Raw genomic sequence first — 24,141 nt, forward strand, 5'->3', positions numbered from 1 at the left:
TACTTGTCATATTTATATACTTTTATACAATATAGTCCCATTTTATCACGTTATTAAATCCACATATTACACGTTATCAGTGGGCGCTTAAGTTCACTAGTATACAAACAAAATGAAAGAGTAAATATGAGAAAAGGTTTATAATTGAGAATAGATTAACAAGTTGTTAGCCATGTATATAATGGCAACATGTGAATATAATATATAAGGATTTGTATTGTATTGAACCACACAATACATATTTGTTCCCCCCCATGTTTTTACTTGGCCTCAAACCTATAACCTCTTCTTTAGTAGACATAAGATTTAACCACTGCTCTACACCCCACAAACACCATGAAATACATGCATCTTCTTTACCTAGTAAAGGAAATATACCACTAGTTACACCACTCTAACCACAATGTGTCTTAGTGGTGCATCTATTAATGATGAATAGACCTAAATACAGAGAGAATTACATGCCTTATCCTGCACATCCCATCATTGTAGGCTGGTCTCCTCCATCAGTTATTCATGTCATCCTGGTATTGTGTTACCTACACATGTGGGGAATACGGGTAACAGACCTAAATACAGAGAGAATTACATATCTTATCCTGCACATCCCATCATTGTAGGCTGGTCTCCTCCATCAGTTATTCATGTCATCCTGGTATTGTGTTACCTACACATGTGGGGAATACGGGTAACAGACCTAAATACAGAGAGAATTACATGTCCTATCCTGCACATCCCATCATTGTAGGCTGGTCTCCTCTATCAGTTATTCATGTCATCCTGGTATTGTGTTACCTACACATGTGGGGAATACGGGTAACAGACCTAAATACAGAGAGAATTACATGTCTTATCCTGCACATTCCATCATTGTAGGCTGGTCTCCTCTATCAGTTATTCATGTCATCCTGGTATTGTGTTACCTACACATGTGGGGAATACGGGTAACAGACCTAAATACAGAGAGAATTACATGTCTTATCCTGCACATCCCATCATTGTAGGCTGGTCTCCTCTATCAGTTATTCATGTCATCCTGGTATTGTGTTACCTACACATGTGGGGAATACGGGTAACAGACCTAAATACAGAGAGAATTACATGTCTTATCCTGCACATCCCATCATTGTAGGCTGGTCTCCTCTATCAGTTATTCATGTCATCCTGGTATTGTGTTACCTACACATGTGGGGAATACGGGTAACAGACTCCACACAAGTCAGGTAACCCCTATATGTACAGAAAGTTGCAGTTATGGCCCCATATACAGGTCCAGCTGACCAGGCTGACTACACCAACATCTAAGCACAGGACTCAATCTTTATCATGGGTGGCCAACCAGTCAGAGGCAAAGAGCCAAAAAATCTATGTAGTCAACCGAAAAAGCTGATAGCATACGCGCGTGTCCTAGCTGACACAAGGCCACGACCAATTTTTGTGTGCACGCCTTTGGTATGACATTTGCAGGAGCATGACCTTGTGTCACACCCCCGTTTTTAGTCACGCTGGGGGCGAGCCCAGGACATTGAAAATACACATTTTACATAATCTTCTCAATATACATTTTTCACTGTTCAAGTGAAAACAAAGCCAGAGCAATATAGAAAACATTGAAATAGCCACGTTCACATAATACACAGAAACAAGCCAGATCCACATAAAATACACATCCACACAAAATACACAGAAACAAGGCAGATCCACATAAAATACATATTAAAATCCAGAAAAACATTAAATACATTGAGAATGCCAGTGCCCATTATGCTGTGCCCCCTGTAGTTGTGCCCCATATGCAGTGCCCCTTGTAGCTGTGCACATTATGCAATGCCCCAAGTAGTTGTGGCCATTAAGCAATGCCCCCAGTAGTTGTGGCCATTAAGCAATGCCTCCAGTAGTTGTGGCGCTTATGCAATGCCCCCTGTAGCTGTGCCCATTATGCAATGCCCTCTGTAGTTGTGCCCATTATGCAATGCCCCCTGTAGCTGTGCCCATTACACAATGTCCCCTGTAGCTGTGCCCATTACACAATGCCCCCTGTAGCTGTGCCCACTATGCAATGCCCTCTGTAGTTGTGCCCCTTCTGCAATGCCCCCTGTAGTTGTGTCCCTTAAGCAATGGCTCCTGTAGTTGTGACCCTTATGCAATGCCATCTGTAGTTGTGTCCCTTCTGAAATGCCCCCTGTAGCTGTGCCCATTATGCAATGCCATTAGTTGTGGACCTTATGCAGTGCCCCCAGTAGCTGTGCCCATTAAGCAATTGCCTCAGTAGTTGTGGCCTTTAAGCAATGCCCCTTTAGCTGTGCCCATTATACAATGCACTCTGTAGTTGTACCACTTCTCCAATGCCCCCTTAGAGCTGTGCCCTTTAAGCAATGCCTCCAGCAGTTGTGCCCCTTCTGCATTGTCCGTTGTAGCTGTGCCCATTAAGCAATGCCTCCTCTAGCTGTGCCCCTCCTGCAATATCCCTGTAGTCGTGCCCCCTAAGGAAGTGCCCCCAGCACTAGCGCTCCCCCTCCCAGCCCACACCCCTATGAAGAAATGTACCTTGATGCTGGCACCGCTCCACGCCATCAGGGCTCCTGAGTCCTGCCGTCTCTGCTGCTGCCGCCTGCTGGATCTAACTGGATCCAGCAGAAGCGCGGACTCCTCACATGGCGAGTGACATCAGGACACCACCCGTGCATTGCATTACTGGGAACACTGGCCTCAGCAGCGATCAGAGGCTTCTTTAGTCTCTAATGGCTTCAGAGACCAGTATTCTCAGTAATAATGGGGGTCTGCCGAGCTGCATTAGAAGCTCAAAATAGCCTCATGCGGCTCGAGAGCCGCAGGTTGGCAACCCCTGATCTATAGTATCACTGAGCCCTTGTGGGAACAAGGTTTGTAATGTAAACATCCATAATGCCTCTTTAGCACATAAGTACCTGAGCCTGTCTGCACCCCTGCTTGTCCTCCTCACATGCTGCACCCCTACATGTGACAGGTCTTCAGGAGCGCAGCTGTGATTGGTAGCAAAGTGCTGCGACACACTGTGCGGCTGGTGACCCTTTACCATGTTCATCTGTGTTCCCTGAATCTAGATTTCAGGGAGTGAATGGTACATCCAGCATACTGTATGACAAAAAGGCTTTTATTATATACATTAATGTACACAGCTTTTACAGTAGTTATTATCGATGCAGTACCTAATATACATTAGTTGCATCAATCGGCCATAGTGTAAATAATCAGCAGCTATTTAATATCCAAAGCATATAAATGTGATATAGGTGAATAAAATGGTGAGAGCATAAACCACACTGCGATCAGTCACCAGGAGCATCTGCAGGTCATATTTACAGAGCTGATAACACTGTAACTGTATATGATGGTAGCGCAATAAACACCAATTGGTAGGAACTATTGGGGTCCCATGAGGACGTAGAAACTCCAACTAGGATGAGTCTCCCCAGATTAGTATTTATTGTGCTCATTATTCAGATGCTATTCATTGTGTTTTCCCTCTACACACCTGGATTGTGCTCTGTGCAGCACTTTGGGTCCATGAATATCAGCTCATTGAAGTTGTATTTCTCCTGTGTCTAGTTCCCTGATGTCTATGAAGATCTGATTTCTGATTAAAACATTTCCCACACTCAGAGCATGGAAATGGTTTCTCCCCTGTGTGACGTCTCTGATGTTTAACAAGATCTGATTTCTGTGCAAAACACTTCCCACACTCAGAACATGGAAATGGTTTCTCACCTGTGTGACTTCTCTGATGACTATCAAGACCTGATTTCTGTGCAAAACATTTCCCACACTCAGAACATGGAAATGGTTTCTCACCTGTGTGACTTCTCTGATGTATAACAAGCGCTGCTTTATATGAAAAACATTTCCCACATTCAGAGCAAGTAAACGGCTTCTCACCAGTGTGTGTAATCTGATATCTAACACAGAGAGATTTCTGGGTAAAGCATTTCCCACACACAGAGCATAGAAATGGCTTCTCACCTGTATGAGTTCTCTGATGTGTAACAAGATCAAATTTTTGTGTAAAACATTTCCGACACTCAGAACATGAAAATGACTTCACACCTGTGTGAGTTCTCTGATGTGTAACAAAATCAGATTTTACTGTAAAACCTTTCCCACACTCAGAGCATGGAAATTGCTTCTCACCTGTGTGACGTCTCTGGTGTGTAACAAGATGTGATATCAGTGTAAAACATTTTCCACACTCAGAACATAGAAATGGCTTCTCACCTGTGTGACATCTTTGATGTGCAACAAGATCAGATTTCTGTGTAAAACATTTTCCACACTCAGAGCATGGAAATGGCTTCTTACCTGTGTGAGTTTTCTGATGTCTAACAGAAACTGACTGAAATATAGAACTTTTACCAGATTTAGAACAAGATAATATTCTATTACCTATATGAGCTGTACTGTGTGTAGCAAGTTCTGAATTATCAGGAGGAGAACGTTCCTCATGATTAGAAGGACCAAATGACATATCCACACTGTGAAGTGCTGGATGTATATTTAGGGTCATTGGAGTTTCTCTTAAGGAATCCTGTCGGATGTTCTTATCTTCTATTTTAAAATCTGGTGACACGATGAGATCTCTCTGCGAGGGATTCCTGCTTGTGTGTCCATCTTCTGGAAACAAATGTATAAGAATAAACAATTTACATTGAGAGCAAATGTTCTTGGATATCACAGTGCTTTCTTAAGCTTTACATGTCTAACACTGAGCAGATTGTCTTCCCACCATCTGGCGTCCCCTCACCTCCATCGACAACCTCACAATCTCTTCTATCCCACAAGTCTGCTGTCTTGGAGATATCCTTAACTCTGCCCTCTGCTTCCATACCCACATTCAGTTCTTCTCCCAGTCTTTCACTTCTACCTTCAAAATATCTCCAGGATCAGACCCTTTCTTACCCTAGAGGTAACCAAGAGATTGGGGGGAGGAGACTGGCCAAATCACTGGGCTGGTAACACACAGTGATATGATGTGAGGAGGGAGAGCATGAGACTAATAGGGGTTGATGGCAGCTGACTCCCCCACTTTGCAGATACAATTCCCTCATAAGCTTGTACATTGATGTGGTGACTGAGTAAGAAGAATATGTGATGTGTTTATAACTCACCTGTGCTGATGTCTGTAGCGATTTGTTCCTCCTTACACTGCCTATCACTCCTCATATACATCTCTTCTTCTCCCTCTATATCTTCTGCCTTCATATCAGTCACATACGTCTCTTCTTCTCCCTCTATATCTTCTGCCTTCATATCAGTCACATACGTCTCTTCTTCTCCCTCTATATCTTCTGCCTTCATATCAGTCACATACGTCTCTTCTTCTCCCTCTATATCTTCTGCCTTCATATCAGTCACATACGTCTCTTCTTCTCCCTCTATATCTTCTGCCTTCATATCAGTCACATACGTCTCTTCTTCTCCCTTCATATCAGTCACATACGTCTCTTCTTCTCCCTCTATATCTTCTGCCATATTATCAGTCACATACAGGTCTTCTCCCTCTATATCTGCCTTATTATCAGTCACATACGTCTCTTCTCCATCTGTATCTTCTGCCTTAATATCAGCAAGATCTTCACTCTAAATGATCCATATAACAATAATGTCTGATTTAATTGAGAATAAACAGTACAATATCAGTATAAAAGACACCCACAGCTTCTCTGCAGATCATATAGTGACAGTCACTTTGGTATATTGGTGAGACCCTAAATCCCACCTACCTGATGCTCCTGTGGGGTCCTGTGATTCTCCTCTGTACAGTCCTGTGAATAAAGAGGACGGGGACATCTCTCTGGGGTATTACTGTTACTGGCTCCATCTGTAGGAGACACACAGTGACTGAGTACATTGTATATATAGATGTGCCCTTACACATCTTTGCTGCAGTCGAGACAAAAAGCCCCCTACGGAGCGCCAAGTCCCATGAGACACTGCTAGCGCCAGGTGACTTTTTTGCAACTTTTTTGCTGAAAATGCATCTAAGTCACAATGCGATGTAACCAGCAGATTAATTGACATGCAACACTTGTGTGTGACTGAGTCTCTGAATCTGTATACAAACTGCTACAATATGGCGAAAGCAGCTTTTTTCATTCCAAGTTCCGCTGTGCTTCATATACAGACATAGATGCAAACAGATATACAAGTGTCACATATCACATTAATCAGCACAGTCTGCTGGTGTGTCCTAGTAGCACAGGACCTGGTGGCTCACTCACACCAGACAAGTCACACTGTGTGCTGTTATTTAGGTTAGATTTGAGGACACATCTCTATGAAAGACGCCCAACGTTAGCAGAGTAGCACGTGACCCGAGTGAGCCACCAGGCAAGTCACACTGTGTGGCATAGTGAGGACAGATGTAAGACGACACATCTATAAGTGATTATCAGGTGATGTGTGTATATAGGGGCCCCCATACCTGCTCTCCCCTGTACAATAAATGAAAGTCTCGTCTTACCCAGTGATGTGAGGGGCCGGTGATTCTCCATCATCAAGTCCTTGTACAGACCATTGTGTTCCACTACATACACCCCCTCCTGTATGGAGACACAGACAGTGACATCCTGACACCTTATAGGAACCTGACACACACAATGATACAGTCATCACCCAGACACATCCCTTGGTGTTACTGTATAATGTCCCATTCCCAGCAGTCACCTCTCCAGTCATCACCCAGACACATCCCCTGGTGTTACTGTATAATAACCCATTCCCAGCAGTCACCTCTCCAGTCATCACCCAGACACATCCCCTGGTGTTACTGTATAATGTCCCATTCCCAGCAGTCACCTTTCCAGTCAGCGGCTGAATGATCTTGTTGGTGAGTTCCAGGATCTTCTGGTCATTGTGTCTCTCATGTATCAGTGAGTGAGGTGGAGGCACCGTGATGGGGTTCTGGGTACTGCTCAGTCCTGCTGACACACGGGGACAGCTGCTGGGTGTCTCACACTCGCTGGATGTCTTCTTCACTACTGTGTAATCCTGAGTATTGGGGAGACAACAATGAAAACGTCAATTAAACTTCACCTATATGGGGTTGTTTATTCACGTGTTATCTTTGCGTCATACAAGAGGACTATTTCACAATATCAAGTCTTGTAACAATCTCCTATATATAGGAAATTGTAGAGTATATTGTATGCAGATCTGACATATTTGTGTCAGTGACAAAAAGAAAAGAACATACAGCAAACAATGTACTAAATCCCAACTCCAGTGAGGACTGTGGGACTTATACTATATCTGAGACCGGCTACCTGCTGGTCGCTTATTACTATAGACAAAAAATGTCACTGTGATACTCCCAGATCCCCTCACCTCCCCAGTCATGTCCCTGTATTTTGACTAAAGATATAAGTGATGTCACTGTGTCACACCCAGATCCTTTCACCTCCCCAGTTATGTCCCTGTATTATTACTATAGATATAAGTGATGTCACTGTGACACTCCCAGATCCCATCACCTCCCCAGTCATGTCCCTGTATTATTACTACAAATATAAGTGATGTCACTGTGACACACCCAGATCCCCTCACCTCCCCAGTCATGTCCCTGTATTATTGCTATAGATATAAGTGATGTCACTGTGATGCTCCCAGATCCCCTCACCTCCCCAGTCATGTCCCTGTATTATTACTACAGATAGAAGTGATGTCACTGTGACACTCCCAGATCACCTCACCTCCCCAGTCATGTCCCTGTATTATTACTATAGATATAAGTGATGTCACTGTGACACTCCCAGATCCCCTCACCTCCCCAGTCATGTCCCTGTATTATTACTATAGACATTAGTGATGTCACTGTGACACTCCCAGATCCCCTCACCTCCCCAGTCATGTCCCTGTATTATTACTATAGATATAAGTGATGTCACTGTGACACTCCCAGATCCCCTCACCTCCCCAGTCATGTCTTTGTATTATTACTATAGATATAAGTAATGTCACTGCGACACTCCCAGATCCCCTCATCTCCCAGTCATGTCCCTGTATTATTACTATAGATATAAGTGATGTCACTGTGACATTCCCAAATCCCCTCACCTCCCCAGTCATGTCCCTGTATTATTACTATAGATATAAGTGATGTCACTGTGACATTCCCAGATCCCCTCACCTCCCCAGTCATGTCCCTGTATTATTACTATAGATATAAGTGATGTCACTGTGACACTCCCAGATCCCCTCACCTCCCCAGTCATGTCTTTGTATTATTACTATAGATATAAGTAATGTCACTGCGACACTCCCAGATCCCCTCATCTCCCAGTCATGTCCCTGTATTATTACTATAGATATAAGTGATGTCACTGTGACATTCCCAGATCCCCTCACCTCCCCAGTCATGTCCCTGTATTATTACTATAGATATAAGTGATGTCACTGTGACATTCCCAGATCCCCTCACCTCCCCAGTCATGTCCCTGTATTATTACTATAGATATAAGTGATGTCACTGTGACACTCCCAGATCCCCTCACCTCCCCAGTCAGCTCGTAGATGATCTCCAGGGTGAGATGTAAGATCCTCTCAGTCCTGTGACTCCCGTCCTTGTCCATCCTCAATGAATCAGTGAGAATACAGAATGTGTGACGTGTAATAGTCTCTGGTTCCTCACAGCAGGACTATCTAGGAATAAATATCACAGAGAACACATGTAACACAGTCAGACATGTAACACTGAGTGACCAGTAAGTCTCCCCTTTCCCCCAGCCATAGAGCCCTGGTCAGTGTCTGTCAGAGGTTCCTGTGACCCAGCCCCATAAGGCTCCTCAGAGGCCATCACAGAGTGCTGTACTGTATAAGGTTACACCAATGCTCCTCTCCTGGCCGGGGGTCTTATTCCTCCCAGACACATATATGGTGAAATTTGCTCCACGTGAATCTTTTACAAACACATGAATTAGGGATGTTGGGATTTTTTACTTTGTTTTACATTTATTCCAGAAACAGAGAGAATCTGTGACTATACTGAGGTCATACAGGTAACAGGGATGTGAGGGGAGAGTACACAGGAGAGCAGGAGGGGTGCAGATATGGGGAGAGGGGAAGTAACGTAGGAATACAGAGCACACAACAGGGGGTATAACAGCTGTACAGAGGTGTCAGTAACACAGGGGAGGGGGAAGGGAAAAGAAGAGGTTAATAACACAGGGATAGGACAGCAGGCAGCCCAGGGGACACACAAAGGGTTACACAATACAGAATCCCATCAGTCACTCTGCACAAATGATGAAATGACAAATGACCGCACCTCAGATGTATGTTACATGTGTGACCAGCCTGCCGGCCGTGTGTGTGCAGCGTAGGGTGGGGTGAGACATGTCCTGGGGGATAATCAGTGACACTCTGAGGATCTGGGGACCGTCACAGCCACTGGCTGTCTCTGAGAGACTCTCTATTGCTCAGGATAACAAGACGCCCTGACAGACAGTCTCAGCTCAGGGAGTCAGGGGAAATTGTGGTTGTGCTGTCAGGTGTTATTATATAATAGGAGTGAGGTAAGAGTATATAATAATAACACATTACATTTATTATAGACAATAACACATAAAACAAACCAATGCACTTAGATGTATAATGTCAGTCTCTCAGGTGTATATCTCTATGTTACAAGGAAATATAGTTACACACCCAGTAACTGTGCAGAGAGCTCCTGTAACAGAGTATTAGGATTGTAGTAATACGTTTGTACATAGTGACACAAGGTATAAATGTCACATTCCTCTGACTATAATCATTACTAGCCCGAGAGAGAAGAGAGTTACTGTGCGATAGCTGAGTCAGGGATAATACATGGTCAGTAATAAGATCATTGGTAGAAGGGGATATAATATGTCATGTACCTGGCACAGAGATCACAGACCCTTTGGACACATCCTCTAATGATAAATTACCCCCAAATGTTTTAGTAAGTTTCGTACTTTGGTAAAAACCACAGCGCAGATCTTGGGTGAATAAAAAAAAAAATCACTGAAAATGGTTTTAACGTATCGGGTCTGATTTTTCGGATGTTTTAAACATCACATTTGGTTATAGAAGGCGGTTTTTTAAAGGTTGTTAAAATTGCGTATTTACGACACAAAAATATACTTGCGCCCATTTTAACGTACAGTAATTTCCTGGGGAAACATAGATTTCTATCATTTTCAATGTTTGCTTTTTTTCACCCAAATTTTGTGCGGCCGTTTTTTTACCAACGTTTGCAACCTACAACATTTTGGGGTTCATTTCTCATTAGGGGGGGGGTGTCCAAAGGTTTCTGAAAGAAATCCCCACAATTTTAGTAAAAAATAGAGATTTAGCATTTTTTTTCATCCAGATCTTGGATGGAGAAAACTTTTTTCCATTTTTTTTCGCCATTTTCACCTGTTTGCCGTTATCGCCTGTTATTTGGGTAAAATCAGCCATTTTTGCCGTTTCTTTTAGCGAAAATTGTCCGATTTCAGCGATGTCGAAAAAAACTGCCATTGTCGCCGGTAACTGAAGAGAGTTTAACTATATTTTCTTGTAGCATAAAGATATACACCTGAGAGAATGACATTATACTTTTAAGTGGATTGGTTTGTTTTATTGTCTATAATAAATATAATGTTATTATTATATACTCTTACCTCACTCCTATTATATAATAACACCTGACAGCACAACCACAATTTCCCCTGACGGTTGCTTATAATTAGGGCATCACGGTCGCCCTTAGGAGGCTGCTGACTTGTCTTATTGCTAATGTGGGTGTAATACTGACCTCTGGATGGATACTGGCGCTAATTATACCTTACTAGTTACAGCTCAGGGAGTGCAGCCTTATATCCTTCCCCAGCTCCTGTTATGTATCATATGGTATATACAGTACATACATGTTATACCTATTATGTGTTATTCCCTGACCTCTCATTACTGTTATTATTACTCTGCAGCTGCTGCTATAACAGGAGACCACGTGTCACTCCCTCTGTACAATAATAACAGGACACTCGCCCTGTATAATAATAAGAGGACAACACAGGCTGCTCCCCCTGTATAATAATAACAGGACACCACAGACTGCTCCCTCTGTATAATCATAACAGGACACCACAGGCTGCTCCCCCTGTATAATAATAACAACAGGACACAACAGGCTGCTCCCCTGTATAATAATTAAAGGACATCACAGGTACCTCCCCCTGTTTAATACTAATAACAGGACACCACAGGCTGCTCCCCCTGTATAATAATATTAATAGGACACCACAGGCTGCTCCCCCTGTATAATAATAACAGGACACCACAGGCTGCTCCCCCTGTATAATAATAATAATAATAACAGGACACCGCAGGCTGCTCCACCTGTATAATAATAATAATAATAACAGGACACCACAGGCTGCTCCCCCTGTATAATAATAATAACAACAGGACACCACAGGCTGCTCCCCCTGTATAATAATATCAGGACACCACAGACTGCTCCCCCTATATTATAATAATAACAACAATAGGACACCACAGGCTGCTCCCCCTGTATAATAATAACAGGACACCACAGGCTGCTCCCCTTGTATAATAATAACAGGACACCACAGGCTGCTCCTCCTGTACAATAATAATAACAGGACACCACAGGCTGCTCCTCCTGTACAATAATAACAACAGGACACAACAGGCTGCTCCCCCTGTATAATAATAACAGGACACCACAGGCTGCTCCTCCTGGATAATAATATTATCAGGACACCACAGGCTGCTCCCCCTGTATAATAGTAACAGGACACCACAGGCTCCGCCCCCTGTATAATAATAACAGGACACTACAGGCTGCTCCCAATTATTACTAACAGGACACCACAGGCTGCTCCCCCTGTATAACAACAGGACACCACAAGCTGCTCCCCCTGTATATTTATAATAACAGGACACCACAGGCTGCTCCTCCTGTACAATAACAGGACACCACAGGCTGCTCCCCTTGTATAATAATAACAGGACACCACAGTCTGCTCCCCTGTATAATAATAATTACAGGACACAACAGGCTGCTCCCCCTGTATAATAATAACAGGACACCACAGGCTGCTCCTCCTGTATAATAATATTATCAGGACACCACAGGCTGTTCCCCCTGTATAATAGTAACAGGACACCACAGGCTCCGCCCCCTGTATAATAATATTATCAGGACACCACAGGCTGCTCCCCCTGTATAATAGTAACAGGACACCACAGGCTCCGCCCCCTGTATAATAATAACAGGACACTACAGGCTGCTCCCAATTATTATTAACAGGACACCACAGGTTGCTCCTCCTGTACAATAACAGGACACCACAGGCTCCTCCCCCTGTATAATAATAACAGGACACCACAGTCTGCTCCCCTGTATAATAATAATTACAGGACACCACAGGCTGCTCCCCCTGTATAACAACAGGACACCACAAGCTGCTCCCCCTGTATATTTATAATAACAGGACACCACAGGCTGCTCCTCCTGTACAATAACAGGACACCACAGGCTGCTCCCCTTGTATAATAATAACAGGACACCACAGTCTGCTCCCCTGTATAATAATAATTACAGGACACAACAGGCTGCTCCCCCTGTATAATAGTAACAGGACACCACAGGCTCCGCCCCCTGTATAATAATATTATCAGGACACCAAAGGCTGCTCCCCCTGTATAATAGTAACAGGACACCACAGGCTCCGCCCCCTGTATAATAATATTATCAGGACACCAAAGGCTGCTCCCCCTGTATAATAGTAACAGGACACCACAGGCTCCGCCCCCTGTATAATAATAACAGGACACTACAGGCTGCTCCCAATTATTATTAACAGGACACCACAGGTTGCTCCTCCTGTACAATAACAGGACACCACAGGCTGCTCCCCCTGTATAATAATAACAGGACACCACAGTCTGCTCCCCTGTATAATAATAATTACAGGACACCACAGGCTGCTCCTCCTGTACAATTATAACAGGACACCACAGGCTGCTCCCACAGTATAGAAATAAAAACAGGACACCACAGGCTGCTCCCTCTGTATAATAATAACAACAACAGGACACCACAGGCTGCTCCCCCTGTATAATATTAACAGGACACCATAGGCTGCTCCCCCTGTATAATAAAAATAACAGGACACCACAGGCTGCTCCCCCCGTATAATAATAATAATAACAGAACACCACAGACTGCTCCCCCTGTATAATAATAATAATAACAGGACGCTACAGGCTGCTCCCAATTATTACTAACAGGACACCACAGGCTGCTCCCCCTGTATAATACTAACAGGACACCACAGGCTGCTCCCCCTGTATAATAACAGGACACCACAGGCAGCTCCCCCTGTATAGTAGGACACCGTTACCTGCTGTTGCCGGACACTTGCCTCTAGTTGCCTCTACCTGGCTGGCTCCGGCATGTCTATGACAAAATGGCAGCTAAAGCCCCTGTGGCCCCGCCCCCTCTGTTCTGTGACTGGGAGACTATAAGAATATGGCCGCCAGTCACCGTACATGAGGACACCATTAGACTATATTGCTATTACTCTAGTGATGAAGCTGTGAGCGGCTGGTACAGGTGGCTTCTGGTTACAGGACGTCCCTCCTACTTTGTGCCGCTTGATTGGCTACTCGCTGCTGCCAATCACCGCACTGAGGGGAATGAGAGGGCGGTCAGTATGGTATAGCCATAGCTACAGGGAGATGGGATGGAAGGGGCGTTTCAAACTGATGGGGATCTAGCTCCTCCCATAAGGAAAAGGCAGAGAGCGGCCATTGCTGTGTCTGGCAGTAGGTAAGGGGGTTTACTATTTTTTATATAGGGGGAGTAGGTTGTGGTGCTGCATTATCATCATACAGGTAGAGCAGGCTATGGTGTAATATATAATACTGGTGGAACAGGTTTTAGTGGTCTGTTATTATAATACTGGTGAATCAGTTTTCTGTAGCTGTTTCTGGTGCTGCCTTACTATCAAGCAGGTAGATCAAACACCAATGTTACATATAATACAGGTGGAGCAGACCCTGGTGTTACATATAATACAGCTGGAGCAGCCACTGCTCGGTGGGTAACAGACTATAGAGAAAGGGAGGTGCCCGGTGCACTCAGACCCCCCATACAGAACGTCTCAGCTGTAGCTGGCGGTCAGTACCCTCAGTAGGTTGTTATTAGTGTTACATATAATACAGGTGGAGCAGACCCTGGTGTTACATATAATACAGGTGGAGCAGACCCTGGTGTTACATATAATACAGCTGGAGCAGTCACTGCTCGGTGAGTAACAGACTATAGAGAAAGGGAGGTGCCCGGTGCACTCAGACCCCCCATACAGAACGTCTCAGCTGTAGCTGGCGGTCAGTACCCTCAGTAGGTTGTTATTAGTGTTACATATAATACAGGTGGAGCAGACCCTGGTGTTACATATAATACAGCTGGAGCAGTCACTGCTCGGTGGGTAACAGACTATAGAGATAGGGAGGTGACCGGTGCACTCAGACCCCCATACAGAACGTAGCAGCTGTAGCTGGTGGTCAGTACCCTCAGTAGGTGGTTATTAGTGTGGAAGTGACAGAATACACAGAGAGACACCATAGTGTACACCGGGTGATGTATAAGATGCACAGACGTCCTCTGTAATAGGCCCTGCTGACTCCTCACCTGTCTGAGACTTTCTTAGCTTTCTTTTTATTCCTCTAATTATCACCAACCTGCATGGAGCTCCCTCTGCTCCCAGCACTTTCTCTATTACACTACCCTGTGTGTAGGGACCAGTGTTTCCCAGTGCCGTCCTCAGGGAACCATAACAGGGCATGTTTTCCAGGTCTCCTCACAAAATCACCAGTGAGATAATTATCACCACCTCTGGATCATTTAGATTGTGTCAGTCAGTAATGAACCACTAGTAAGGAGATATAGAAAACATGCCCTGTTAGGAATCCCTGGTGACTGGAGATGAGAAACACTGTTCTAGATCTTCAGTGCGAAAGGGATTATCTTCCAATAAATGCTTCAGCCTCTTCCCTATGCTACATACACATGGCTGGCAGGATTGTCACACATGTAACGTACATCCTGGTAGGCTAACTGTGTAATCCAGCATGACCAGGCATGCTGGGACTTATGGTCCCACTACAGCTGCGGATCCACATACTGTATAACACCGCTGACACTCAGTAATTATTACAGATGTGGGAGCAGAGAAAATAAGATGGGTGATTGTACACAAGTCGCCCAGATGTTAGGAGACAGAGGAATAGGGCAGTAGTGGGGGAAAGAGAGGCTGGGCTGGGAGATGTCGTGTGCTATCGGAGGGTGTATAATGGGGAGGGGGAGCAGAGAAGTAGGGGAAGATGATGGGGGCAGAGACTTTAGCCTAGGTTACTGGGGAGAATGACCTGAGGGTGGAATGAGGAGGAAAAGATGGGTGGTCTGTGAGGGATCTGGCCTGGGGAAACATGTTGTCATATGGTGTTGTGTACTTGTGTATATTATACTATGTGTAGTAATCACTGGTTATCAGGTGTGTGACCTGTGTATAGTGATCAGTGTGTATCAGGAGTGTGATATCAGTGTGACCTGTGTAAAGTGATCAGTGTGTATCAGGTGTGCGATATCAGTGTTACCTGTGTATAGTGATCAGTGTGTATCAGGTGTGTGATATCAGTGTGACCTGTGTATAGTGATCAGTGTGTATCAGGTGTGTGATATCAGTGTGACCTGTGTATAGCGATCAGTGTGTATCAGGTCTGTGATATCAGTGTGATCAGTGTGTATCAGGTGTGTGATATCAGTTTGACCTGTGTATAGTGCTCAGTGTGTATCAGGTGTGTGATATCAGTGTGACCTGTGTATAGTGATCAGTGTGTATCAGGTGTGTGACCTGTGTATAGTGATCAGTATGTATCAGGTGTGTGATATCAGTGTGACCTGTGTATAGTGATCAGTGTGTATCAGGTGTGTGATATCAGTGTGACCTGTGTATAGTGATCAGTGTGTATCAGGTGTGTGATATCAGTGTGACCTGTGTATAGTGATCAGTGTGTATCAGGTGTGCAATATCAGTGTGACCTGTGTATAGTGATCAGTGTGTATCAGGTGTGTGATATCAGTGTGACCTGTGTATAGAGATCAGTGTGTATCAGGTGTGTGATATCAGTGTGACCTGTGTATAGTGATCATTGTGTACCAGGTGTGTGATATCAGTGTGACCTGTGTATAGCGATCAGTGTGTATCAGGTGTGTGATATCAGTGTGATCAGTGTGTATCAGATGTGTAATATCAGTGTGACCTGTGTATATCAGATGTGTGATATCAGTTTGACCTGTGTATAGTGATCAGAGGGCCTGATTCAGACCCGGTCGCTAGCGCTTGCAACCGGGTCGAAGGTGGCCCAGAGCGCATACGCACGATGGAACTGGCTCTGTCGTGAGCATGCGCGAGACCCGGGCACTCCGTCGCTCCGGGTCTCGCAAAAAAAGGGGGCGAGCTGTCGATGTTGAGTGACAGCTCGCCCCCTTTGGTGGGCGGGCCAGGGGGGTGGCTGCCCAAATGGAGGCGTTCCCATGGTGGCCCCACTGACATCACGAGTGATGTCAGTGGAGAGATTCCGTCTCTGTTAGAGCCAAAATCTCTCTGGGGATTGCGGCCACGAGACCCTACCACAAGGGTCTCGTCGCAAGCCCGATGGTCTTGACCATCGCAACCTGGCCACTCGCTATATCTGTGGGTGGTCACCCACAGCTATGAAAGCGGCCAGGAGGCCGCACAAAAAAATAAAAAATGCCCTGATTCAGAGCGAGCACTCTTTCAGAGCGTCCGGCTCTGAATCAGGGCCAGTGTGCGATATGGCTCTGGAAAGAGGAGGGCTTATTAGTTAATCAGTGTTTCCTGAATTAATATGTTACATGTACTCTGATATTTATTATATTTACTTTTAGACACGTGAGGAACACTAGAATCTTTACTAGAAGTCACGTAAGGGTGAGACCTGTCCTCTATAAATAACTGATCACTGAGGATGGACGTGGACAAAAGTCACATTACTGAGAGGATACTAAATCTCACCCTGGAGATCATCTACCTGCTGACTGGGGAGGTGAGGGGATCTGGGAGTGTCACAGTGACATCACTTATATCTATAGTAATAATACAAGAACATGACTGGGGAGGTGAGGGGATCTGGGAGTGTCACAGTGACATCACTTATATCTATAGTAATAACTGAGTAGCAGGGAGCCGGTCTCAGATATAGTATTAGTCCCACAGTCCTCGCTAGAGTTTGGACTTAGTACATTGTTCACTGTATGTTGTTGTCACTGACCCAAAGATGTCGGAGCTGCAGGATATACTATATACTCTTCATTTTCCTGTATTTAAGAGATCGTTACAAGACAAGTATTTGTAAAATAGAGTTTTTTTGTATATTATGTAAAATGAACACCTGAATAAACAGTCTCATTTAAATAGAGTTTAAGTGACCTTTCCATGTTTCCCCCAATACAAAGGGTTATACAGTACTAAAGAAGACATCCAATGAGCATGAGACACCCAGCAGCCAACCCCGTGTGCCAGGAGGACTGAGCAGGACCCAGAGTCCCATCACGGTGCCTCCACTTTACTCACTGATACATGAGAGACACAATGACCAGAAGATCCTGGAACTCACCAACAAGATCATTCAGCTGCTGACTAGAGAGGTGACTGCTGGGAATGGGACATTACACAGTAACACCAGGGGAAGTGTCTGGGTGATGACTGGAGAGGTGACCGCTGGGAACAGGACATTATACAGTAACACCGGGGGACGTGTCTGGGTGATGACTGGAGAGGTGACTGCTGGGAATGAGACATTATACAGTAACACCAGGGGATGTGTCTGGGTGATGACTGTATCATTGTGTGTGTCAGGTTCCTATAAGGTGTCAGGATGTCACTGTCTATGTCTCCATGCAGGAGGGGGTGTATCTAGTGGAACACAATGGTCTGTATTAGGACGTGAAGATGGAGAATCACCGGCCCCTCGCATCACTGGGTAAGAGGAGACTGTCATTTATTGTACAGGGGAGAGCAGGTATGGGGGCTCCCTATATACACACATCACCTGATATTCACATATATACAATGTAATCAGTCACTGTGTGTCTCCTACAGATGGACTAAGTAACAGAAATACCCCAGAGAGATGTCCCCGTCCTCTTTATTCACAAGATTGTACAGAGGAGAATCACAGGACCCCACAGGAGCATCAGGTAGATGGGATTTAGGGTCTCACCAATATACCACAGTGACTGTCACTTTATTATGTGTAGAGAAGCTGTGTGTGTCTTATGCACGGATATTATACTGTCTAATCTCAATTAATGAAATCAAACATTAAAAAACAAATCAATTTTTGTTTAGGGTGCAGCTCAGGCTTATAAGGTTGAAGATATAGAGAGAGAAGAAGAGACATATGTGACTGATATGAAGGCAGAAGATATAGAGAGAGAAGAAGAGACATATGTGACTGATAATAAGGCAGAAGACATAGAGGGAGAAGTAAAGACGTATGTGACTGATTTGAAGGTAGAAGATATAGAGGGAGAAGAAGAGACGTATGTGACTGATATGCAGGCAGAAGATATAGAGGAAGAAGAAGAGATGTATGTGACTGATATAGAGGCAGAAGATAATGAGGAAGAAGAAAAGACGTATGTGACTGATATGAAGGCAGAAGATATAGAGGGAGAAGAAGAGACGTATGTGACTGATATGCAGGCAGAAGACATAGAGGGAGAAGAAAAGACGTATGTGACTGATTTGAAGGCAGAAGATATAGAGGAAGAAGAAGAGATGTATGTGACTGATATAGAGGCAGAAGATAAAGAGGAAGAAGAAAAGACGTATGTGACTGATATGAAGGCAGAAGATATAGTGGGAGAAGAAGAGACATATGTGACTGATATGAAGGCAGAAGATACAGAGGGAGAAAAAGAGACGTATGTGACTGATAATCAAGCAGAAGATATAGAGGGAGAAGCAGAGACGTTTTTGTGGGGCAATCAGCAGTTTAAGACGGCGGAAATCCCTAAAGATATCAGCACAGGTGAGTAATAAACACTTATTACAGAATAGTCACATTCTCCTTGTTCAGTTTCTTATCTTACACCCTCTCTGTCAGTACAATCTAATGAAGTAAATGTATCTGCCCAGTGGGGGAGTTGGGAGCCATCTGCCCCTATGATACTACTGCTCTCCCCCTCACATCATGTCACTGTGTGTTACCAGCCCAGAGATCTGACCAGTCTCCTCCCCACACTATCTGGTGTATCGCACATACTAAGATGGAGATCACAGTAGAATGCAGCTATTATGACCTGTGTGTGATATAATGTATAGACCATGCCTGCACTCTGTTACACATACTGAGATGGAGATCCAGAGAGTGTGAGGACACAGCAGGATGCAGCTAGTATGTCCTGTGTGTGATATAATGTATAGACCATGCCTGCACTCTGTTACACTTACTGAGATGGAGATATGGAGAGTGTGAGGACACAGCAGGATACAGCTAGTATGTCCTGTGTATGATATATTGTATAGACCATGCCTGCCCTCTGTTACACATACTTAGATGGAGATACGGAGAGTGTGAGGACACAGCAGGATGCAGCTAGTATGTCCTGTGTGTGGTATAATGTATAGACCATGCCTGCACTCTGTTACGCATAGTGAGATGGAGATGCGGAGAGTGGGAGGACACAGCAGGATGCAGCTAGTATGACCTGTGTGTGTGATGTAATGTATAGACCATGCCTGCACTCTGTTACACATACTGAGATGGAGATACGGAGAGTGTGAGGACACAGCAGGGTGCAGCTAGTATGTCCTGTGTGTGATATAATGTATAGACCATGCCTGCACTCTGTTACACATACTGAGATGGAGATATGGAGAGTGTGAGGATACAGCAGGATACAGCTAGTATGACCTGTGTGTGATATAATGTATAGACCATGCCTGCACTCTGTTACACATACTGAGATGGAGATATGGAGAGTGTGAGGACACAGCAGGGTGCAGCTAGTATGTCCTGTGTGTGATATAATGTATAGACCATGCCTGCACTCTGTTACACATACTGAGATGGAGATATGGAGAGTGTGAGGACACAGCAGGGTGCAGCTAGTATGTGCTGTGTGTGATATAAAATATAGACCATGCCTGCACTCTGTTACATATGCCGAGATGGAGATTTGTCTTTTTTACGGACTACTCCCCAGCCAGTGTTACTCCTACACCTAAACCGCCTCTTGACAATCATCATCAAATACTTGATGAAGTCACTGAATGTATGGAGATGTTGGGGTACAGCCGGGCATATTTTATTAGAGTTACACAGTATGGGGATGTAGGGGTACAACTGGCCGCGTCTTATTATAGTTACACAGTATAGTATAGTTCTGCAGGGGTGCTAATTCCCATATAATTATTCTGTTCCCAGCAGATGGACACAGCCGCAGGAATAACTCGGGGAGACGTCTCATTATCTCCAGATTGTGACCTAGACAATGATAACTTCTCACAGGACTCTCCAAGAGAAAGCCCCTTTACTCCTAGTATACATCCAACATCTCATAGTGCAGATATATCATCTGATCCTTCTAACCATGAAGATAATCCTAGTTGCGTTACAAATAGTTCAGATCACACAAGTGTTAAACAATTTTCATGTTCTGAATGTGGGAAAGGTTTTACAAAGCAGATCAGTCTTTCTAAACATCAGAAGAGAGTACACGCAACTGAAAGGCCTTTTCTGTGTTCCGAGTGCGGGAAATGTTTTATAATGAGAGGAGATCTTACTAGACATACAAAGATTCACAAAAGTGAGAGACCATATTCATGTTCTGAGTGTGGGAAATGTTTTATAGATAAATCAAATCTTGTTAAACATCAGAGACGTCACACAGGTGCGAAACCATTCCCATGTCCTGAGTGTGGTAAATGTTTTACACAGAAATCAGATCTTGTTAAACATCAGAGACGTCACACAGGTGAGAAACCAATTCCATGTTCTGAGTGTGGAAAATGTTTTATACAGAAATCACATCTTGTTACACATCGGAGAACTCACACAGGTGAGAGGCCATTTCCATGCTCTGAGTGTGAGAAATGTTTTGCTCGTAAATCAGCTCTAGTTAGACATCAGAGAAGTCACACAGGTGAGAGGCCATTTCCATGTTCTGAGTGTGGAAAATGTTTTATACAGAAATCACATCTTGTTATACATCAGAGATATCACATAGGTGAGAAACCATTTCCATGTCCTGAGTGTGGGAAAAGTTTTACACAGAAATCAGATCTTTTTGCACATCAGAGAAGTCACACAGGTGAGAAACCATTTCCATGTGCTGAGTGTGGGAAATGTTTTACACAGAAATCAGATCTTGTTATACATCAGAGAAGTCACACAGGTGATCAGCAATTTTCATGTTCTCAGTGTGGGAAATGTTTTACTAAGCAGAAGAGTCTTTCTATGCATCAGAAGAGAGTTCACGCAGCTGGAAGGCCGTTTCCGTGTTGTGAGTGATGGAAATGTTTTATAATGAGAGGTGCTCTTACTAGACAAACAAAGATTCACACAGGTGAGAGACCATATGCATGTTCTGAGTGTGGGAAATGTTTTATAGAGAAATTACATTTTGTTACATATCAGAGAAGTCACACAAGTGAGAAACCATTTCCATGTCCTGAGTGTGGGAAATGTTTTACAATGAAATAGAAATTGCAGCGATATTTGCAGTACTGTAAAATCAGAACAAGCATAAATACAATATTAGACTAGATTGTTGTCCCTGCTTGATGAAGGGTAAATTACATTTACATTATCACATTATGGGCCTGATTCAGCAGCAGAAGCAAATGTAGCTGCAGTCTCTTACAGATCGCAGGTGCTAATATATGCTAATGCCGAGGCACAGCCGCCATAACCACGCCCACTGCTGCCTTCTCATTGTACAATGTCACACTTCCATGTAATCATCGGTACCATCGGCACATATCAAGTAGTCACGCAGCATTTATATCAGGTCTGACCAGCCGCAAACACTGCAGCTCTCCTGACACGCAGAGAGGTCTCATGCTACAGCTGCCATCGTTATGGCTAATTTATACATGCCCATGACATGGTGATCACATGGACAGACACGCCTGCAGCTTTCTGTCCACCCCCCTGTTACCTCTGTGCGTCCGTATTTGCAATGTGATCGCTGTGTGTGCGCAGTGTGACTTACATGTAGGCGTGATGGCAAATATTCGCTCTATCTGTGTAACTATCGTCATCATGTGTCCACGGGTGACTCAGCTCCTATATACTAATATATTACACTTTATTATATATCCACACGGATGTTACCAACATAGAGCTCCAACAGGTTCCTCATGTAATGGCTTTCAGTTTCCTTATTCTATCAGATCAGAGGTTCCCAAACTTCTCTTATTACAGGACGGGTTTTAAGGATATCCATGCTTGAGCGCAGTTGGCTTATTTAGTGCCTCAGTCAGTTTGAATTAACCATTTGGACACAATCATGGATATCCTTACACCCTTGACTGTATGGGGGAGTTTGGAAGCTCTGGATTAGATTATTATTGTGCTATTAGCCTATATTATGTAATAACAAGACCACATGATGTAATATAGGGACATAACTAATCTGTCATCATTACCATTTACAGATTGTCCTTAGTATGTCCTGCACTGTCACCTCCCATAGTGGTGACACCACCAGTAATGTGCAGGGTCAGGAGATGGAGATTATTTGGTAGTGAGTTATACATCTACAAATATATGAGATAGAGTTTGGTAACAAGTAAGAAAACCAAACGCCCCACGGACCTGTCTGACATCCATGTGGGGTAACACAGCTGTGTGTGGAGCTTGTTTGTTAGTATTTACCACATTCTTTGATCTGAACGTTTTTGTACATTGTTAGTAAAGCTGGAATAGTGCCCAGTTGTCCTCTCGGTGGTGCACATGTTTTGTGATGGCCTAGGTGTAAGATCTAGTGATTTGCTGTAAGACGGAATTTAGTGGAAACACTGATATTACCAGAGATGTCACAAGGAAGTATAGAGGTTTCTGCATGGAGGGTGAGCTGTGTCTCATGGGCTGGTCACACTAGGCCACTGCTGGCAGGAGAATATAATATAGACATGGGGACAGCTATACTTTGCAGCAACTATATATACATGGGAAATATAACAACACATAAGATGTTTAATAAAATGCATCACGTATAAATGAGATGCAATATCACTGATATAAGTGGAATTTCAGTAGCAGCTCAGAGAGAAGCTATTCTCTACCGCGTCAGGGAGAAACTAGATACATTGTATCAAAACAAATAGACACAGTCTGTCGAGTAAATAAGATACCTAGTAACAACTATACACACTGAGCCCAATACAGAGAGCCAGAGATATCTCCATGCAAATGTATAACACTGAGCTCAATACAGAGAGCCAGATATATCTCCATACAAATGTATAACACTGAGCCCAATACAGAGAGCCAGATATATCTCTATGCAAATGAATAACACTGAGCCCAATACAGAGAGCCAGATATATCTCCATGCAAATGTATAACACTGAGCCCAATACAGAGAGCCAGAGATATCTCCATGCAAATGTATAACACTGAGCCCAATATAGAGAGCCAGAGATATCTCCATGCAAATGTATAACACTGAGCCCAATACAGAGAGCCAGATATATCTCCATGCAAATGTATAACACTGAGCCCAATACAGAGAGCCAGATAAATCTCCATGCAAATGTATAACACTGAGCCCAATACAGAGAGCCAGATATATATCTCCATGCAAATGTATAACACTGAGCCCAATACAGAGAGCCAGATATATGTCCATGCAAATGTATAACACTGAGCCAAATACAGAGAGCCAGATATATCTCCATGCAGATGTATAACACTGAGCCCAATACAGAGAGCCAGATATATCTCCATGCAGATGTATAACACTGAGCCCAATACAGAGAGCCAGATATATCTCCATGCAAATGTATAACACTGAGCCCAATACAGAGAGCCAGA

The 24,141-nt window shown here is 43.9% G+C and overlaps 2 protein-coding genes across 2 annotated transcripts in view; one reads left to right on the forward strand and one right to left on the reverse strand.

Moving 5' to 3' along the window:
- Positions 1-2,833: 2,833 nt before the first annotated feature.
- The window catches only part of LOC148504708 (uncharacterized), a 68,751-nt gene continuing 47,443 nt past the window's right edge, over positions 2,834-24,141 (reverse strand). The window contains 1 exon segment of the mRNA XM_088448585.1: positions 2,834-4,446. Coding sequence (XP_088304711.1) covers positions 3,554-4,446 — 893 coding nt within the window. The 3' untranslated portion in view covers positions 2,834-3,553.
- LOC148504709 (uncharacterized) lies at positions 19,062-22,242 on the forward strand. The gene is made up of 2 exons (XM_088448579.1): positions 19,062-19,128; positions 20,527-22,242. The coding sequence occupies exon 2, from the start codon at positions 20,530-20,532 to the stop codon at positions 21,610-21,612; it is 1,083 nt and encodes a 360-aa protein (XP_088304705.1). The 5' UTR covers positions 19,062-19,128; positions 20,527-20,529; the 3' UTR covers positions 21,613-22,242.

This window comes from Taudactylus pleione, unplaced genomic scaffold, assembly GCF_031769625.1.
Source record: "Taudactylus pleione unplaced genomic scaffold, aTauple2 ptg000459l, whole genome shotgun sequence".
In the NCBI taxonomy this organism is placed as follows: domain Eukaryota; kingdom Metazoa; phylum Chordata; class Amphibia; order Anura; family Myobatrachidae; genus Taudactylus; species Taudactylus pleione.